Raw genomic sequence first — 13846 nt, 5'->3', positions numbered from 1 at the left:
CGAGTTACATTTACTCAGTTACATTTACTTGAGTAAATTTTGGGAAATTTTGTACTTTTAGGAGTAGTTTTGAATCACTGTACTTTTTACTTTTACTTGAGTAGATTTGTGAACAAGAAACTGTTACTCTTACTCCGCTACATTAGGCTACGTTGAGCTGTTACTTTTCTTTTATCCCTTTTATCCACGTATGCGTCAATCTCATGACATCACTGAGTGATTCTTTGGGAAAAATGTTTGTTTTTGCATGTTTTGTCACATTTACACAGACTCAAACACACACAGAGTTTCTATGATTTCATGTTTGTTCTAGTTCTGCTGGTTAAAAAAGAAAAGTACAAAGGCTGGAAATTTTGTGCTACTTGTGCTTAATTTATTTTCTTATTCTGTTATTTTATTTATTTTATTATTTATTAAAGTACTTGTAAATTTACTTTAAGATTATTTTAATTTAAGCTATTTTTTATTAATTTTAATTTATTTTAATATTTTATTGATTTAATTTTCCTGAAGATGATTATTTTGTACTTTTGTCTGTTTGAATGGTTGTGTTAAAAAAATAAATCAGATGTTACTCAACAGTTACTCAGTACTTGAGTAGTTTTTTCACCAAGTACTTTTTTACGTTTACTCAAGTAATTATTTGGATGACTACTTTTTACTTCTACTTGAGTCATTTTATTCTGAAGTAACAGTACTTTTACTTGAGTACAATTTTTGGCTCCTCTACCACCTCTGAACTTTGGAGCTGGTGGACCAGATGGGCCTGACTGAATATATATATATATATATATATATATATATATATATATATATATATATATATATATATGTAAACACATGCAGGAGTAATGCGACTCCTAACCACATTATCTGGTTGTGCCAGTCTGACTTTGACAATTACATTTTCATCATCCAGGTCTAAAATGTTTACATGCCCAATTTCAGTAGCACTAACAGTAATTAGATTTGTTTTTCTTCCTAGTGACGCATAAATGCACTGACTATGATAGAGATGTCGGTACTGACCACACAGACTTCTGCCTGTTTGCAGGAGCAGCTGGGGCTGACCAGCGTTTCCAGCTGATCTCTAATCCGCTCGTCGTCGTCCAGGACCTGAGCCAGCTTCTTCACAAAGTCCTGAGCTTTGCCCGGGTCTGGCAGGTTCCCTGTACGCATCAAGACAACCACTAGTCGATATGCAGTAGATTCACAAGAAATCAGTATTTTAATCCCAAGATAGACATGTGTAGTAGTACGAGTTAGCAACTTTACAGATTACTTACTTGTAATCACCATGATTTTTGCAAACACAGCCTTGCTTGATGCTTCAGACTACAACAAATATAAAACAAAAATATATGGGTGTATAAACCAGGTTAGAATCAGGAAATGGAGGTCTGCTGGTGGCGTGTTGTGGCTGGTGTCGCTCAGAGCTACCTTGGGTTTTTTGATCAGGTCCAGCAGGTCTTTGACGTTGTGTCTTAACAGGTTCTGGCACTTCCACATCTCATTCAGAGCTCTGCCAGAGAGTTACATTTAATACAGTAGCAACACACATACTTTTTTTTTTATTTACCGCATTTTTCTGGACTATAAGCCGCACCTGCATATAAGCCACACCGGCTCTATTTTTAAAAAAATAATAAAAAAAGATAAACAAGCCGCACCTGCATACAAGCCGCAACCGCTCTATTTAAAGGAGCATGAGGCAGGATTTATGAAAAAAATTAGTATACGTTTTAAGTTTTCTAGTAATAATGTCAGATGAAGCGTTCCAAACCAAAAAGAATGAGCCCTCTAGTTTATCTCTCCTTTGCCTTGAACAGGCTGTGTGCTGCAAAATGTGCTGCAATTGTGGGGCAGAATTTCCCGCGCTGTCCTGCGGATGTGACGTCACATGACGCTGCACGTTCTCCCCGTTCTCCCGTGCCGGCTTCACTGTTGGCTGCAGTACCCCCAACGGCCGTCGTGGTGAAGGGTGGCGCTAGAGAGTCTCATTTCTTTAAAGGAGCCTCATGCTCCTTTAAAAAAAAAAAAGATATGCAAGCCGCAGATATTTATGTTGTTAGATTAGATATTTACTACATGTACAGAAGGATTTTGAACTGTAAATGATGTACATGTTTGTACCTAAATAGATCCTTTCCTAACAGTGTCTGTTAACACGGCAGCAACTTTGCTGATTAAAACGGGACAGAACCAAGAGAAAAAACTGGTATTTATTCATCTGTTTGAAATCTGCTTCTACTTACTTCTATCGGCTAAAGAAGAAGTAGCGTATTCTTCTTTGCATTTATTTTGTCTTAGTTTTGATTCTAATTCCGGTTAGAGCGCCCCGAGCGGTGGAAGAAAAATCCACAGAATAGAACCTTTGTATAAGCTGCATGGTTGAAAACCTATGAAAAAAGTAGCGGCTTATAGTCCAGAAAATACGGTACATTCCCAAAAACAAGGTACGATTTCTTATGACAGAACTCCCAAAATAATGTTGCTCTGATTGGTTAGACACAACTTGCACACACACATTTACAAAAACATGGGGAAACTCACTTGACAGCGTTTGTGTCTAGAGTGGCGTACAGGTAGTAAAGACACTTCATTCTCTCTGTGGTGTCCAGGTTGTGAGGAACCATGTACTGGGCAAACACCCGCTCCACCAACAACCTGCACATTCAAAACAACAATCCAAGTCAAGATTAGAAATGACTTAAGTCTGATTTAGTTTTGTATACTAGTCATCAGCTGTTAAACATGTTTAATGGGCCTTTTGTAAACCAAGAGCATGAAGTAAAAACAGTAACAAGTAGAGAGAAATAAAAAATAAAACTACCAACACACTGTCACATATGTCAGAGCTTTAAGGAATATCTTAAGCAAACATGTCATTATTGCAATATTCAACTTCTACAAAGTCAAACACATTCACATACAGACATTGTAAGCTGCTAGTGCAGACGTTTCCTGTTGGCAAATGCAGCTCCACTGCAGCCCAGAGATTTAAAGGAAATTCTTCTGTGGTTTGGTCAGACTGCAATGTTCTTGGAGGTGTTTGGTTTATTTAGTTTTTACCCCGCCTCGTCTTTTCTGAGATTCCAGTTTGTTTTATAATAGGTAAACCTGCCTCTACTCATGCAAGCCACAATCTGGAAATGACTGAGCAACCTACAGGGTGGTGGGCCATAGTAAGCATGTAAACGTGATTATTTACAGAATAAAACATACAGAAATACAACATACAATCAGAAAACAGAGCAAAAAATAAACAGAATAAAAGATAAAGAATAAAAAGTGGCGGCTGTAAAGGGCTATATAAATAAAGTACATTTACATTGACATAATTTGAATGTTTTCTGTGAAGTTTGATGACTACTTGGAGGGAACAGAGTGCAATAGACCAGAACACCACGCAGTGACATGTGGCCGTAGTTTGAAAAATCACTATGCCAATTAAGTTGTGAGAACCTGACCTGAATACCAGACTGTACAGCTGCTGTTCCGATGGGTGAAACGCTGCAGTGAAATACCTTAGTGTGATGTCATTATTCTTCTAATTATCCAGAAAAACTAAGTACAAACTGCTGCAGACCAGCGTTTTAGCTCACAGTCAAAAAGAACAGAGTAAGAAATCAACTCAAGAAACTCACAGTATAATCAGATTATGCAAAGAAATGTGTTTTACTATTCTTTAAACAGCCACCCCAGAGTATTTAAATGCTTCCAGACGACTGGATGTACACAAACCTGTCATCAATGCTGTTCTGGTAGTAGATATGCAGCAGCTTGTCTTTGATCCAGGAGATCTGTTTGGACGCCTCTCTCCCTCCCTCTCCTTGCAGTGCGTACTTCCTGTAGATGGAAGCCAGGCCCATCATGGCCTCCTTACGTACACGCCACTGAATATGGGATAATAATAATAATAATGAAAAGGGAGACATTTATAATCACGGAAATGAGTCAACTATTAAAATGAAACAAGTGATACAGTGGGCTGCAGTTCATAAAAATACAGAATACCATGCAACAATAATAAATCAACATATTTAATACTCAAAATTAAAACTGAGCAACTTGAATTACAAAAATCTTTCCACCCCGCATACAGGACTGTCTCAGAAAATTAGAATATTGTGATTTTCTGTAATGCAACTACAAAAACAAAAATGTCATACATTCTGGATTCATTACAAATCAACTGAAATATTGCAAGCCTTTTATTATTTTAATATTGCTGATCATGGTTTACAGCTTAAGATTAAGATTCCCAGAATATTCTTATTTTTTGAGATAAGATATTTGAGTTTTCTTAAGCTGTAAGCCATGATCAGTCATATTAAAATAATAAAAGGCTTGCAATATTTCAGTTGATTTGTAATTAATCCAGAATGTATGACATTTTTGCATTACAGAAACTAAAGGACTTTATCACAATATTCTAATTTTCTGAGACAGTCCTGTACATGTATGAACCAGGCCTAAACACAACTCCCCGGGTGAACTGTGGGAAGACACAAGCATTTATGTTCATGTGATAACATTTGCTTACTCTCTTGTCCAATGTTCTCTCCTTTACAAAATTGAGCAATGCATCGTTGACTAGGGACAAATCTTTCTTAGCAGCAGTTACTATAGAAACGATGACATCGTGGCGTATGGCTTCCTCCGGATCATGTGATCTGACCCTCAAAAAATCTGAAAAAGACAAAGGGGGGTGGGGGGTGTGAGAACCAAGGCCAACTCCAAAGTCCTTTTCATATGCAACATCAATTTCATCAATCTGTTAAAGCAATGGTTAACATCACTGGTGACTTCTGCTTTAAAGATAATCACAGCTTTATTCTTGTTGTTCATTCTTAAGTAAGTTTTATGAAAACATTTATTAAAAAAATAATGGTGTTGTAATCTATAAGGAGGAGTTTGTGGCGTAACTTCCAGACGGAAACCAAACAACTTATTGTTAATTTTAGCACAATTACCTGTGAGGTCTTTGGCCAGGTCTGGGTGGTTCATGAGACAGTGACTCGCAAACTTCACACACTCCAGTCTGATCGGCACATGGATGTCATTAAACCTGGGCAGAAATTAATGCATATTAAAGTCAGCACCTTTAAAACAATTATAGATGCAGAAATAAGACAGTGGGCATTTGCAAAGATGGACCACATCTGTAAAACATGAACAGGTATGTATATGATGTCATTTAAAAAAAAGATTCTGAAAAGCTAAAATGTTTTGTTTCAACATAAAACCAAAAGAATAGGGGTGTAACAATATATCGTGCCACGAAATTTCGCGATACAAAAACGTCACGTGTCGTGGAGGTGATGAACTGTATCGCAATATTGGGTTATTAATATTAATCTATTGTGTTGACTAGTAACGCGCAGCGTATTGGTGCCGTCCGCGCCTCGACCCACGGACCAAAATCTTCCTCCGCTCAGAAGAAACTAGTCCCGTTTTGGTCCCGATCACGGGACTCTTGCAGGTTTTGAGCTCTGAACTTTTACTTATGTAAGACTGGTGTAGACTTAAGCCTTACCTTATTAAATTAAACCTTTTTGGGGTCGTGAGTAAGATAAACACGGGGACAACTTCTGCTGAGTTCCAGTGTACTTCAATGTCCCTCAACAGTGTAGGATTTTAGAACATCAACACAGCACCTAGTGCCGTACTGTGGCGTATCACTCCGCCCAATCTAAAACAGACTAATCACTACAGATAAACTGAATAGTGTCATTATAGTCCCGGATTTACAGAATATAAAGAATATATTTATAAAATAATGAACCTTGAATTACCAAAATAACCTTAACAAAAATAAATCACCTCTTACACTTATAACATGATCATGAATCAATCTTTTTTATGATGTAAAAATGTATTTATTTACTTTTATTTAATTTTAGTTGTTACATTTCTGGAAAAGAAAAAAGTCAAGTCATACACGAGAGAAACTATTCAGTTTGTGGCTAAACATTTTTACTTGCATGAAACTGAAGATGCATTAATGCAAACCTGACATTTACTTTTAGTTCAGTTTGTGGAAAATGGTTGGCCTGGCTTTCTCTTTAAAACTTAAACAGTTATAAACCATTACAAACTGTAACAATAGGGCAAACGCACAGCATTGTTTTGTATTTTGTGTCTTTCAAATAAAAGACAATTTTTTCCAGTCATATGTTCCTCATTCAAGGTTGTTAAAAAAATACTGCTATAATATCGTATTGTATCGTTATCGTGACCTCAATATCGTGTATCGTACCGTATCGTGAGATTAGTGTATCGTTACAACCAGTAATCGAGTTGAGGGGGGGTGAGGGGGGATGGCATCCCCCCCTGAAATAAAAACGGTCAAAATCACCCCCCCCTGTAAAACTGCCATCCCTCCTTTCCATCCCTTATATCATTTCATCAATGAATGTGGTTTTACTGCTATTTCAACATTTAGAGTCATCACCAGAAAAATAACACCAGAATCATTATTTATTTGACAATTTTCACCTGTTTCAAGTAAATTTTCAGTTGAAATAAGTAGAAAAATCTGCCAGTGGGACAAGATTTATCTTCTTATTACAAGCAATAAAATCTTGTTCCACTGGTAGATTTTTCTACTTATTTCAAGTGAAAATCTACTTGAAACAGGTGAAAATTGTTGTTTTTTCCAGTGATGAGTCTTGTTTTAAGTGTAATAAGATTTTTTTTACTAAAATGAGACATTTTAACTAGAAATAGGACAAATATTCTTATTTTGAGTTTTTGCAGTGATCCATGTTACTTATCCTGTGAAGGACAGAGTCATATTGATAAGTTCAGAAAAGTGTTTTTTATTGTTGTGTTTTGATGTATTTGATGTAAGCCCAGTGGATATTTAAAGCTTACAGAAGGCTGCATTTAACTGCTGCTATGTCATTCCTGCAGTATTTCTGCAGGTGTTTCGGTCAGCGCTATTATTTGTAATATATTATATTATTTGTAATCAGCACAAATTATCTGTCCCCTATGATAAAATCCACCATCCCCCCTGATTTTTTTTTACAACTCGAGTACTGGGTACAACCCTACAAAAGAATAACATGCAGTTTACATGTTTTGAAGATGTGTGAATGTGTCACTCCAGTCCAACCCACCTGCCCAGGTAGCACTGCCAGAGCGGTTTGTTCTGAGCAGCCAACTCCGAGTCCTTGGCTCCAAACATCTTCGCCAACAGCTTCACCACCTGCAGCCTCTCGTCATTATCATTACTCTGCAGAGACACAGGGATGGAGAGAGAGACAGCCAGGGAAATGATGACTTGAACGTGGCAGCGGTGATTGGACAGATGTGCTAAGACATTAACAATAACTACATCAGAACCATTAGTCCTTTCATAACACACAATGCCGGCTTTACTGGTATCAATCTGGATTTGATGTTAACCGTGAAAAAGGAGGAACAGTAAAGACAAAGAAAGATGGGGTGGGAGGAGAGGGGGAGTGGGGGTTGCAGGAGAAAACCAGCAGGGAGAGGAAAGAATAGAAAGAGACAAGGAGAGTGATGAAACGAGCCAGCGTGAGGAAGAGAGAGTATGTATAGTCTGTGGAGGAGAGATTTTAATCACAGCTATTATTTTGAGGAGACAGCAGTGATCTACATTCACCCTGAACAGTTAATGAGCATTATCTATCAGCACGGCACCTTTATGAGACGCTGCAGAAGCAACAATATGCTGACTGCCTTTCTTTTTCTACCGTGAATCCAAAAGTCTGCAGAAAAAGCTAAATATACAGTTGTGTATTATTGCTCTGAGAATTCAGGTTTCTTTCAACTTATGAAACTCGTATCTTTAATTTTAAACATAAGCATTTGTGTCTGGAACTCTGTCCAAATATATCTATGAAATCTAATAAAAAAAAAAAAATAACCATCATTCTGATAGAAATGTACTATTACGGCGCAGGAGAGTGTAAAAGTGATTTAGTGCAGTACCTTGAGTTTAAACTCCAGCTGTGGCAACACTGACAGAAGCAGGTGGCTGTCAATGTTGTAAAGCTCCAGGATGAGGTCAAACACATGTTCAGACAAGTCGCTGACGGAGGTTTTTCCCAGCATCAGCACCTGGTTGAAGAACTTTGGGGAAAGATGAGGAGATTAACAAAAGGTCCTTCACCTCAAGGGCAACAACTTTGACAATCTTAAAGCAGATAGCTGTAGATATCTTTCCCGTTAGGTTAACCCCATAATCCTGACAACGTCACTGCGTTCACTTTATGTGGAATTTCATCAAAGATAAAGAGGATGTCTTTTCTCCTCCAGGGAGGTGAAACATGCTACCGCTCACAAACTGTGCTCTGCTTCGTTTTCTTATGGCACTTTTCCACTAGTACCTACTCAGCTCGACTCGACGCTTTCCCACCAGGGATCTAACGTGCCGAGTAGATACTTTTTCTGTAACTATTCTGTCGAGGTTCTAAGCTGCTGAGTCGGCTGTATCTGACATCATCACACTACAGGCCACCGATTGGTCGGGGGGTTGGAGTCAGACCTCTGAGTCGGGAGGAGGAAATCAGAGAAAGAGACTCTGACGGATTCTTGTTCATTTTATTCAACAGGCAATGGCAGCAAAAGTCTGTTTCATGATCCAACTCTGAGGTGCAGATGTTCATAAACCTGGTGCTGAGGAGAGAATTAAAAAGGGATCCAGACGGTGATAAGGAACGACCAGATCTACCAGGATCTCTGTCTCTTCATAGCTGCTCACGGCTCCAACTGACTTTTCAGCAGCACCGAGACAAACATACAAAAAATTTAAAAGTGTTGGCGCTTGAAGCTTCTCTCACTCTTTTTTTAATATATTTTTAAATATTATTAATATCAAACACAAGCCACAGATCCAGCAGCACATCTATCATCTCCTCCAGGTTCTACATCTTTAGTGTTGTTGTCTTCTTCGCTTAGATCACACAATCAAATACACACAGCAGCTTCACTCCAACCTCCTACTTCTGCTCCAGGTGCTGAATTGTTATGGAAAAGAAACTAGGCCGAGTTGAGTCGAGCCGAGTAGTTGCTGGTGGAAAAGCTCCATTAGAGGTAGAGCACATCAAATCCAAAAGCATGTACTTTAATAATGTTGTGCTCTCCGACTAGCTGTCATTGTGAGCTATTTGCTGGTGTAGAAAAACGTCTTCACAGAAGGCCGTCACTTATTTAGTTAGAATGCAACTGAAAGAAACAAAAATACCTGAAACCTTCTAAAACTGTTCAGCGGGGTTAAGACTTCTCCCAGAATGTGAAAGTTTGCTCTCAACCAATTTCCTCTTTCCTCCAATTTCCTTTTGATGAGTACCAGTTTCACCAAATGATATGGACCAAACTACCAAACTACTCAAATATCCTATCTCAAAATTGAATATTCTGGGAATCTTAATCTTAAACTGTAAGCCATAATCAGCAATATTAAAATAATAAAAAGCTTGCAATACTATCACCTGTAAATAGAATCTAAGGTCTTCACTATTCAAATGCACCTTAACCTTTTTTATATTTTTTCTATATTATTTATATTTCTTATATTCTTATAGTTTGCACTATTGTTTCTTATTTGTCTTGCACTGGAAAGGTGATGCTGCTTTCAATCTCACTGTACCCAGGTACATTGACAATAAAGTATTATTCTATTATTATTCTGTTCTATTATTTCAGTTGATTTGTAATGAATCCAGAATGTATGACATTTTTGTTTTTTTAATTGCATTACAGAAAACAAAGAACTTTATCACAATATTCAAATTTTCTGAGACAGTCCTGTACTCTCATAAAAGACAACTAATTCCTCTCATCAAAAAAGACGAGCCCGAGTAGAGCTGGAGCAGATATTGCATGGTTGGCATCACCGTTCACAGACCGTTACTGCTCACCAGTGTGGATGCTCACATCACTAGCAACATAGATTATTGTCTGTACGAACAGACATCAAACACTACAAATAAATAACTCAATGATCCTGCAAACACAACTGTGACTTTTGTGGCACATTGTTTTGTTTGTTTTAAATATGCCTTTACTGGCGAGTTCAGCACGCAGAAGCATTTCTTCTGGTAGGAATTAAGGACACATTTGCTAAGGAGCTGGGTCCTCATGTTTGAAGAACTGCCTCAAAAACTACTACTTTAGCCTTTCACAATTAAACCTGCGTATCACAGCTCCAAAGATGTGAATACCGTGACTGAATCAAGACATATTTTAAGCCATTACTTTTATAATCAGAAACTGTGTCTAAAATCCAGTGGTTTTTATTTTTTATTTTCCACCTAGAGTACTCAAAAAGAAAGAAAAAAGAAAAAAGGTGGACTCTTACGTTGGTGATATACGGTTCAATAGCTTGAGCGGTCCTCTTCAGCAAAGCTTTGGCCAGGTCATACGCTTGTTTGTTCAAATTCTGAAAACAGAAGACAAAGCAGATCATATTGATGCACAAACAAATAAAAGGTGAAGTCAATATATGTGTTTACTGTGGAGAAACCTTCAGGAACGTGTAACAGACACTGGTGTGCAGCCTTATCAGTGCACAAAGCTTCAAATTGCTTTTCCTCTTCTTATCTGCAGGGGTCTCACTGAATTACAGAGTATGGAAAATGAATCCGGCCTCAAGTCTACTGACAATATCAAGTAACCTCAGGTTGTCTTTTCTAACGAGAAGCCAATACTTTTATTACCATTCCTGCCAGTGCCATTTAGTGTGTTTGTAAAGATGCTCTTAGTCCAGACAGTTCTCGCTGGAGGACCACCTGCCTTCATCTTCAGAAAAATCTTAAAGACACACCTTTTCTATCTTCATCTTCTCTCCTAACTGCAGTAATTCAATTCAATTTTATTTATATAGCGTCTATTACAACATAAGTTGTCTCTAGGATCTTTCCAGAGACCAGAACATAAACCCCCGAGCAATTATTACATAAACAATGGAAGGTAAAAACTAATTAATTAACACATTATCAAAACTAACTGAATCTGACCCCACTTTCCTTTGCAATTCTCTGTGTAGAGTGATTTTCTAGCTGTACTTTTCATTGATTTCTGCTCACACTTTGTAATGGCCTTTTAAGAAACTAAACTTCTGACATACGCTTTTCATGCCGGGGTTTTCCTGACGTGTCATTACAGTAATCCCTCGCTACAACGCGGTTCACCTTTCACGTCTCGCTGCTTCACGGATTTGTTCTGCATTCTGATTGGCTAAACAGTGTCCCTGCTTCTTCACTTCCTGTGTCAATAACGTTGGTTGCTTAGCAACAAGCTGAGAACGACCAATGAGCTTCAGCAGCAGCTCAAGAACGGGACCTTTGATGAATCATTCATTACAGTCTCAGATATAATCCATGGTGGCATGTCGGTTTATAAGAATCTTTTTGCCCAAAAGAAAAAAGAGCGACAACAACGACGCATAACTATTTTCTTCTCTGGAAAAAACCCACCTGCACCGCGGCTTTAGGAGAAAAAGACGCTACAGAGTGAGTCGGGATGCAGCGTCAGTCAGGAGAGCATTGAAATATGCAAAAGTCACCATTTGTCCTACTGAACCTACTGTATTTTTTTTTCATAATCATTTTTCATTTTCTCCTGTTCAAATCCAATTACCCGGGTCGTGGTGGGGCGGAGCTGATCTCCGCAATTTGAAGCCTTGTATAATAATTGTAAAAAAAAAAAAAAAAAAGTTGCTTCTTCGCAGTTATCACAGGTTCTTTTTGGAACGGCGAAGAACCAAGAATTACTGTAGTCCAGTTTACTGAAAAAGTGTGGTGGAAACCCTTATTGCCTTATTTGCACATCTCCAGCATCACTGGCCGTGCTTTAGTCGGTCATATGACCAGAAAGAAAGCAAAAAGGCGCTGCATGTGTGAAGAGGAGAGAGATTTTTATGTTTTTATTGATCATCTGCTGCCTTCGTCGTCTGTTGACTATTTACCAACAGCGGCAGTCGCAATAATTTGTCCAAAACTAAAGATGGTTCTGTCCATCTTCTCTGATGCGAAGATCTTCTTTGTTTTGAAGAGAATTCCAGCAGGACGAGATATGAGGAGAGTTATGCTCGTAAAAAGAGGTCTAGCAGGAAGACGTTTTACGAGAGTGACGTTCTCTCACACAATACGGTTCAATGGAAACACTGGAATGTTGATTCAATTTCAGACTGGTTGCCTTTGTTTTCCCAAAAAAAAAAGAAAAAGTGTAGTGGAAATGTGCCTGCTTTAACTCATCCATGCTGTGTGTGAGTGTATCGTCTGTATCTCTACCTTGTGTGCAGGCACCAGGTTGACCAGAACAGTGTCCAGGAGCTCCTGTGAGACGGTGTCGCCCTCACAGATGATGGAGCTCATCAGGTCCACCATGTGCATGTGCACCTTCTGGTTGTGGCCGTTGCTATGGAAACAAGGAACAAAGGGCCAAAAATGAAGGCCCTTGCATAACATTCATCTCCGGCTCTCTCTGAGTCACCTGAAACTTATGGGATTCAAATCAGCCTTTACACATTTGAAAACAAGATTATTATTGTTCATATTTTTAATGCACCGGGGGCTCAGAGTTACCTCATGCTAAAAAGGCATTTTATAGAATTTATTGTTTTACGTGAAGAACATCTATTCGTAAGAAGAAAATGGCATCAATAAAAACAGCCCATGTACAGGACTGTCTCAGAAAATTAGAATATTGGGATAAAGTCCTTTATTTTCTGTAATGCAAAAATGTCATACATTCTGGATTAATTACAAATCAACTGAAATATTGCAAGCCTTTTATTATTTTAATATTGCTGATGATGGTTTACCGCTTAAGAAAACTCAAATATCCTATCTCAAAAAATTTGAACATTCTGGGAATCTTAATCTTAAACTGTAAACCATAATCAGCAATATTAAAATAATAAAAGGCTTGCAATATTTCAGTTGATTTGTAATGAATCCAGAATGTATGACATTTTTTATTCTATTTTTTTTAATTGCATTACAGAAAATAAAGAACTTTATCACAATATTCTAATTTTCTGAGAGTCCTGTAAGTGGATGTGAAGAAATCACAGAGCGGTTGTAAAATACATTCAAAATATTTTAAAAAATAAGTTCAAAATGATCTGCATTTCAATGGGAGGCAAAGGCTGCATTTCAACGTCTCATTAACCCCAAGCGTCACTTACACACAGAAGAATGAGGAGTGCATCCACACCCACCTTCTAATCGTATTTTAAATAGAAAGCAGTCGTGTTTTCCTTCACATTTTTTCAAAAAAACAAAAAACAACAACAAAAAACAACTAAAGAAATTGCATAAGCATAACCTTGACACAAACAACAATTTTCCTCCGGTGGCGTAGAGCCAGATTCTGTGCTGCAGAATCCAGCCCTCAAGGTTGTGTTCAGCAGACTGAAATGGAGAGATGGGGTTAGGAGAAAAGGAAAGGGGGGGCTCAAAGAGAAACAACTGTTCTGCTACGGGGCCGTTTCACCGTGGGCCAGCAAAGACTGTAGTTTAGCTCTTCACTGGAGGCTGCAGTGTGACTTAAATCCAGGTAAACATAACAGCATAACAATAAACGAGGACTTACTTGATGACCTGGAAGAGTGTTCTGTAAAGCTGGGTGAATATCTCATTGCTGTCTTCAAGCTCAAAGCAAATATTGTAGGACTTCACCCAAGCTATGTTCTGCTCAAACAGAGGAGAGGCAGATTGTTAGTGGTGAGAAATGAATTCAGAAATGACTGTGTGGATGTTAAACACTGGTCTTAAATCATAAATCCTTTAAATCCCTAGAAACACAAACCTTTCCCACTTTGAGAAGTGGAAACGCAGATGCATCATCAAACTCTAAGGCTGAT

The 13846-nt window shown here is 38.1% G+C and overlaps 1 protein-coding gene across 3 annotated transcripts in view; it reads right to left on the bottom strand.

Annotated features, from left to right (window-relative positions):
- Nucleotides 1–13846, bottom strand: part of LOC133459547 (sister chromatid cohesion protein PDS5 homolog B-like) — a 65115-nt gene that overhangs the window by 22014 nt on the left and 29255 nt on the right. For all 3 annotated transcript variants that reach the window (XM_061739587.1, XM_061739588.1, XM_061739589.1), the window contains exons 5-16: nt 13576–13673; nt 12270–12396; nt 10337–10417; nt 7966–8106; nt 7128–7243; nt 4977–5071; nt 4547–4692; nt 3745–3896; nt 2554–2667; nt 1441–1522; nt 1287–1335; nt 1030–1169 (exon numbers count right to left, since the gene is read on the bottom strand). In XM_061739587.1, the coding sequence (XP_061595571.1) occupies nt 1030–1169; nt 1287–1335; nt 1441–1522; nt 2554–2667; nt 3745–3896; nt 4547–4692; nt 4977–5071; nt 7128–7243; nt 7966–8106; nt 10337–10417; nt 12270–12396; nt 13576–13673 (1341 nt within the window). The remainder of the gene's footprint in view (nt 1–1029; nt 1170–1286; nt 1336–1440; nt 1523–2553; nt 2668–3744; nt 3897–4546; nt 4693–4976; nt 5072–7127; nt 7244–7965; nt 8107–10336; nt 10418–12269; nt 12397–13575; nt 13674–13846) is intronic.

The sequence above is a fragment of the Cololabis saira genome, chromosome 14 (genome assembly GCF_033807715.1).
Source record: "Cololabis saira isolate AMF1-May2022 chromosome 14, fColSai1.1, whole genome shotgun sequence".
NCBI classification, from domain to species: domain Eukaryota; kingdom Metazoa; phylum Chordata; class Actinopteri; order Beloniformes; family Belonidae; genus Cololabis; species Cololabis saira.
The sequence above is the reverse complement of the archived record's forward strand: the minus strand, read 5'-3'. Positions and strand labels throughout refer to the sequence as shown.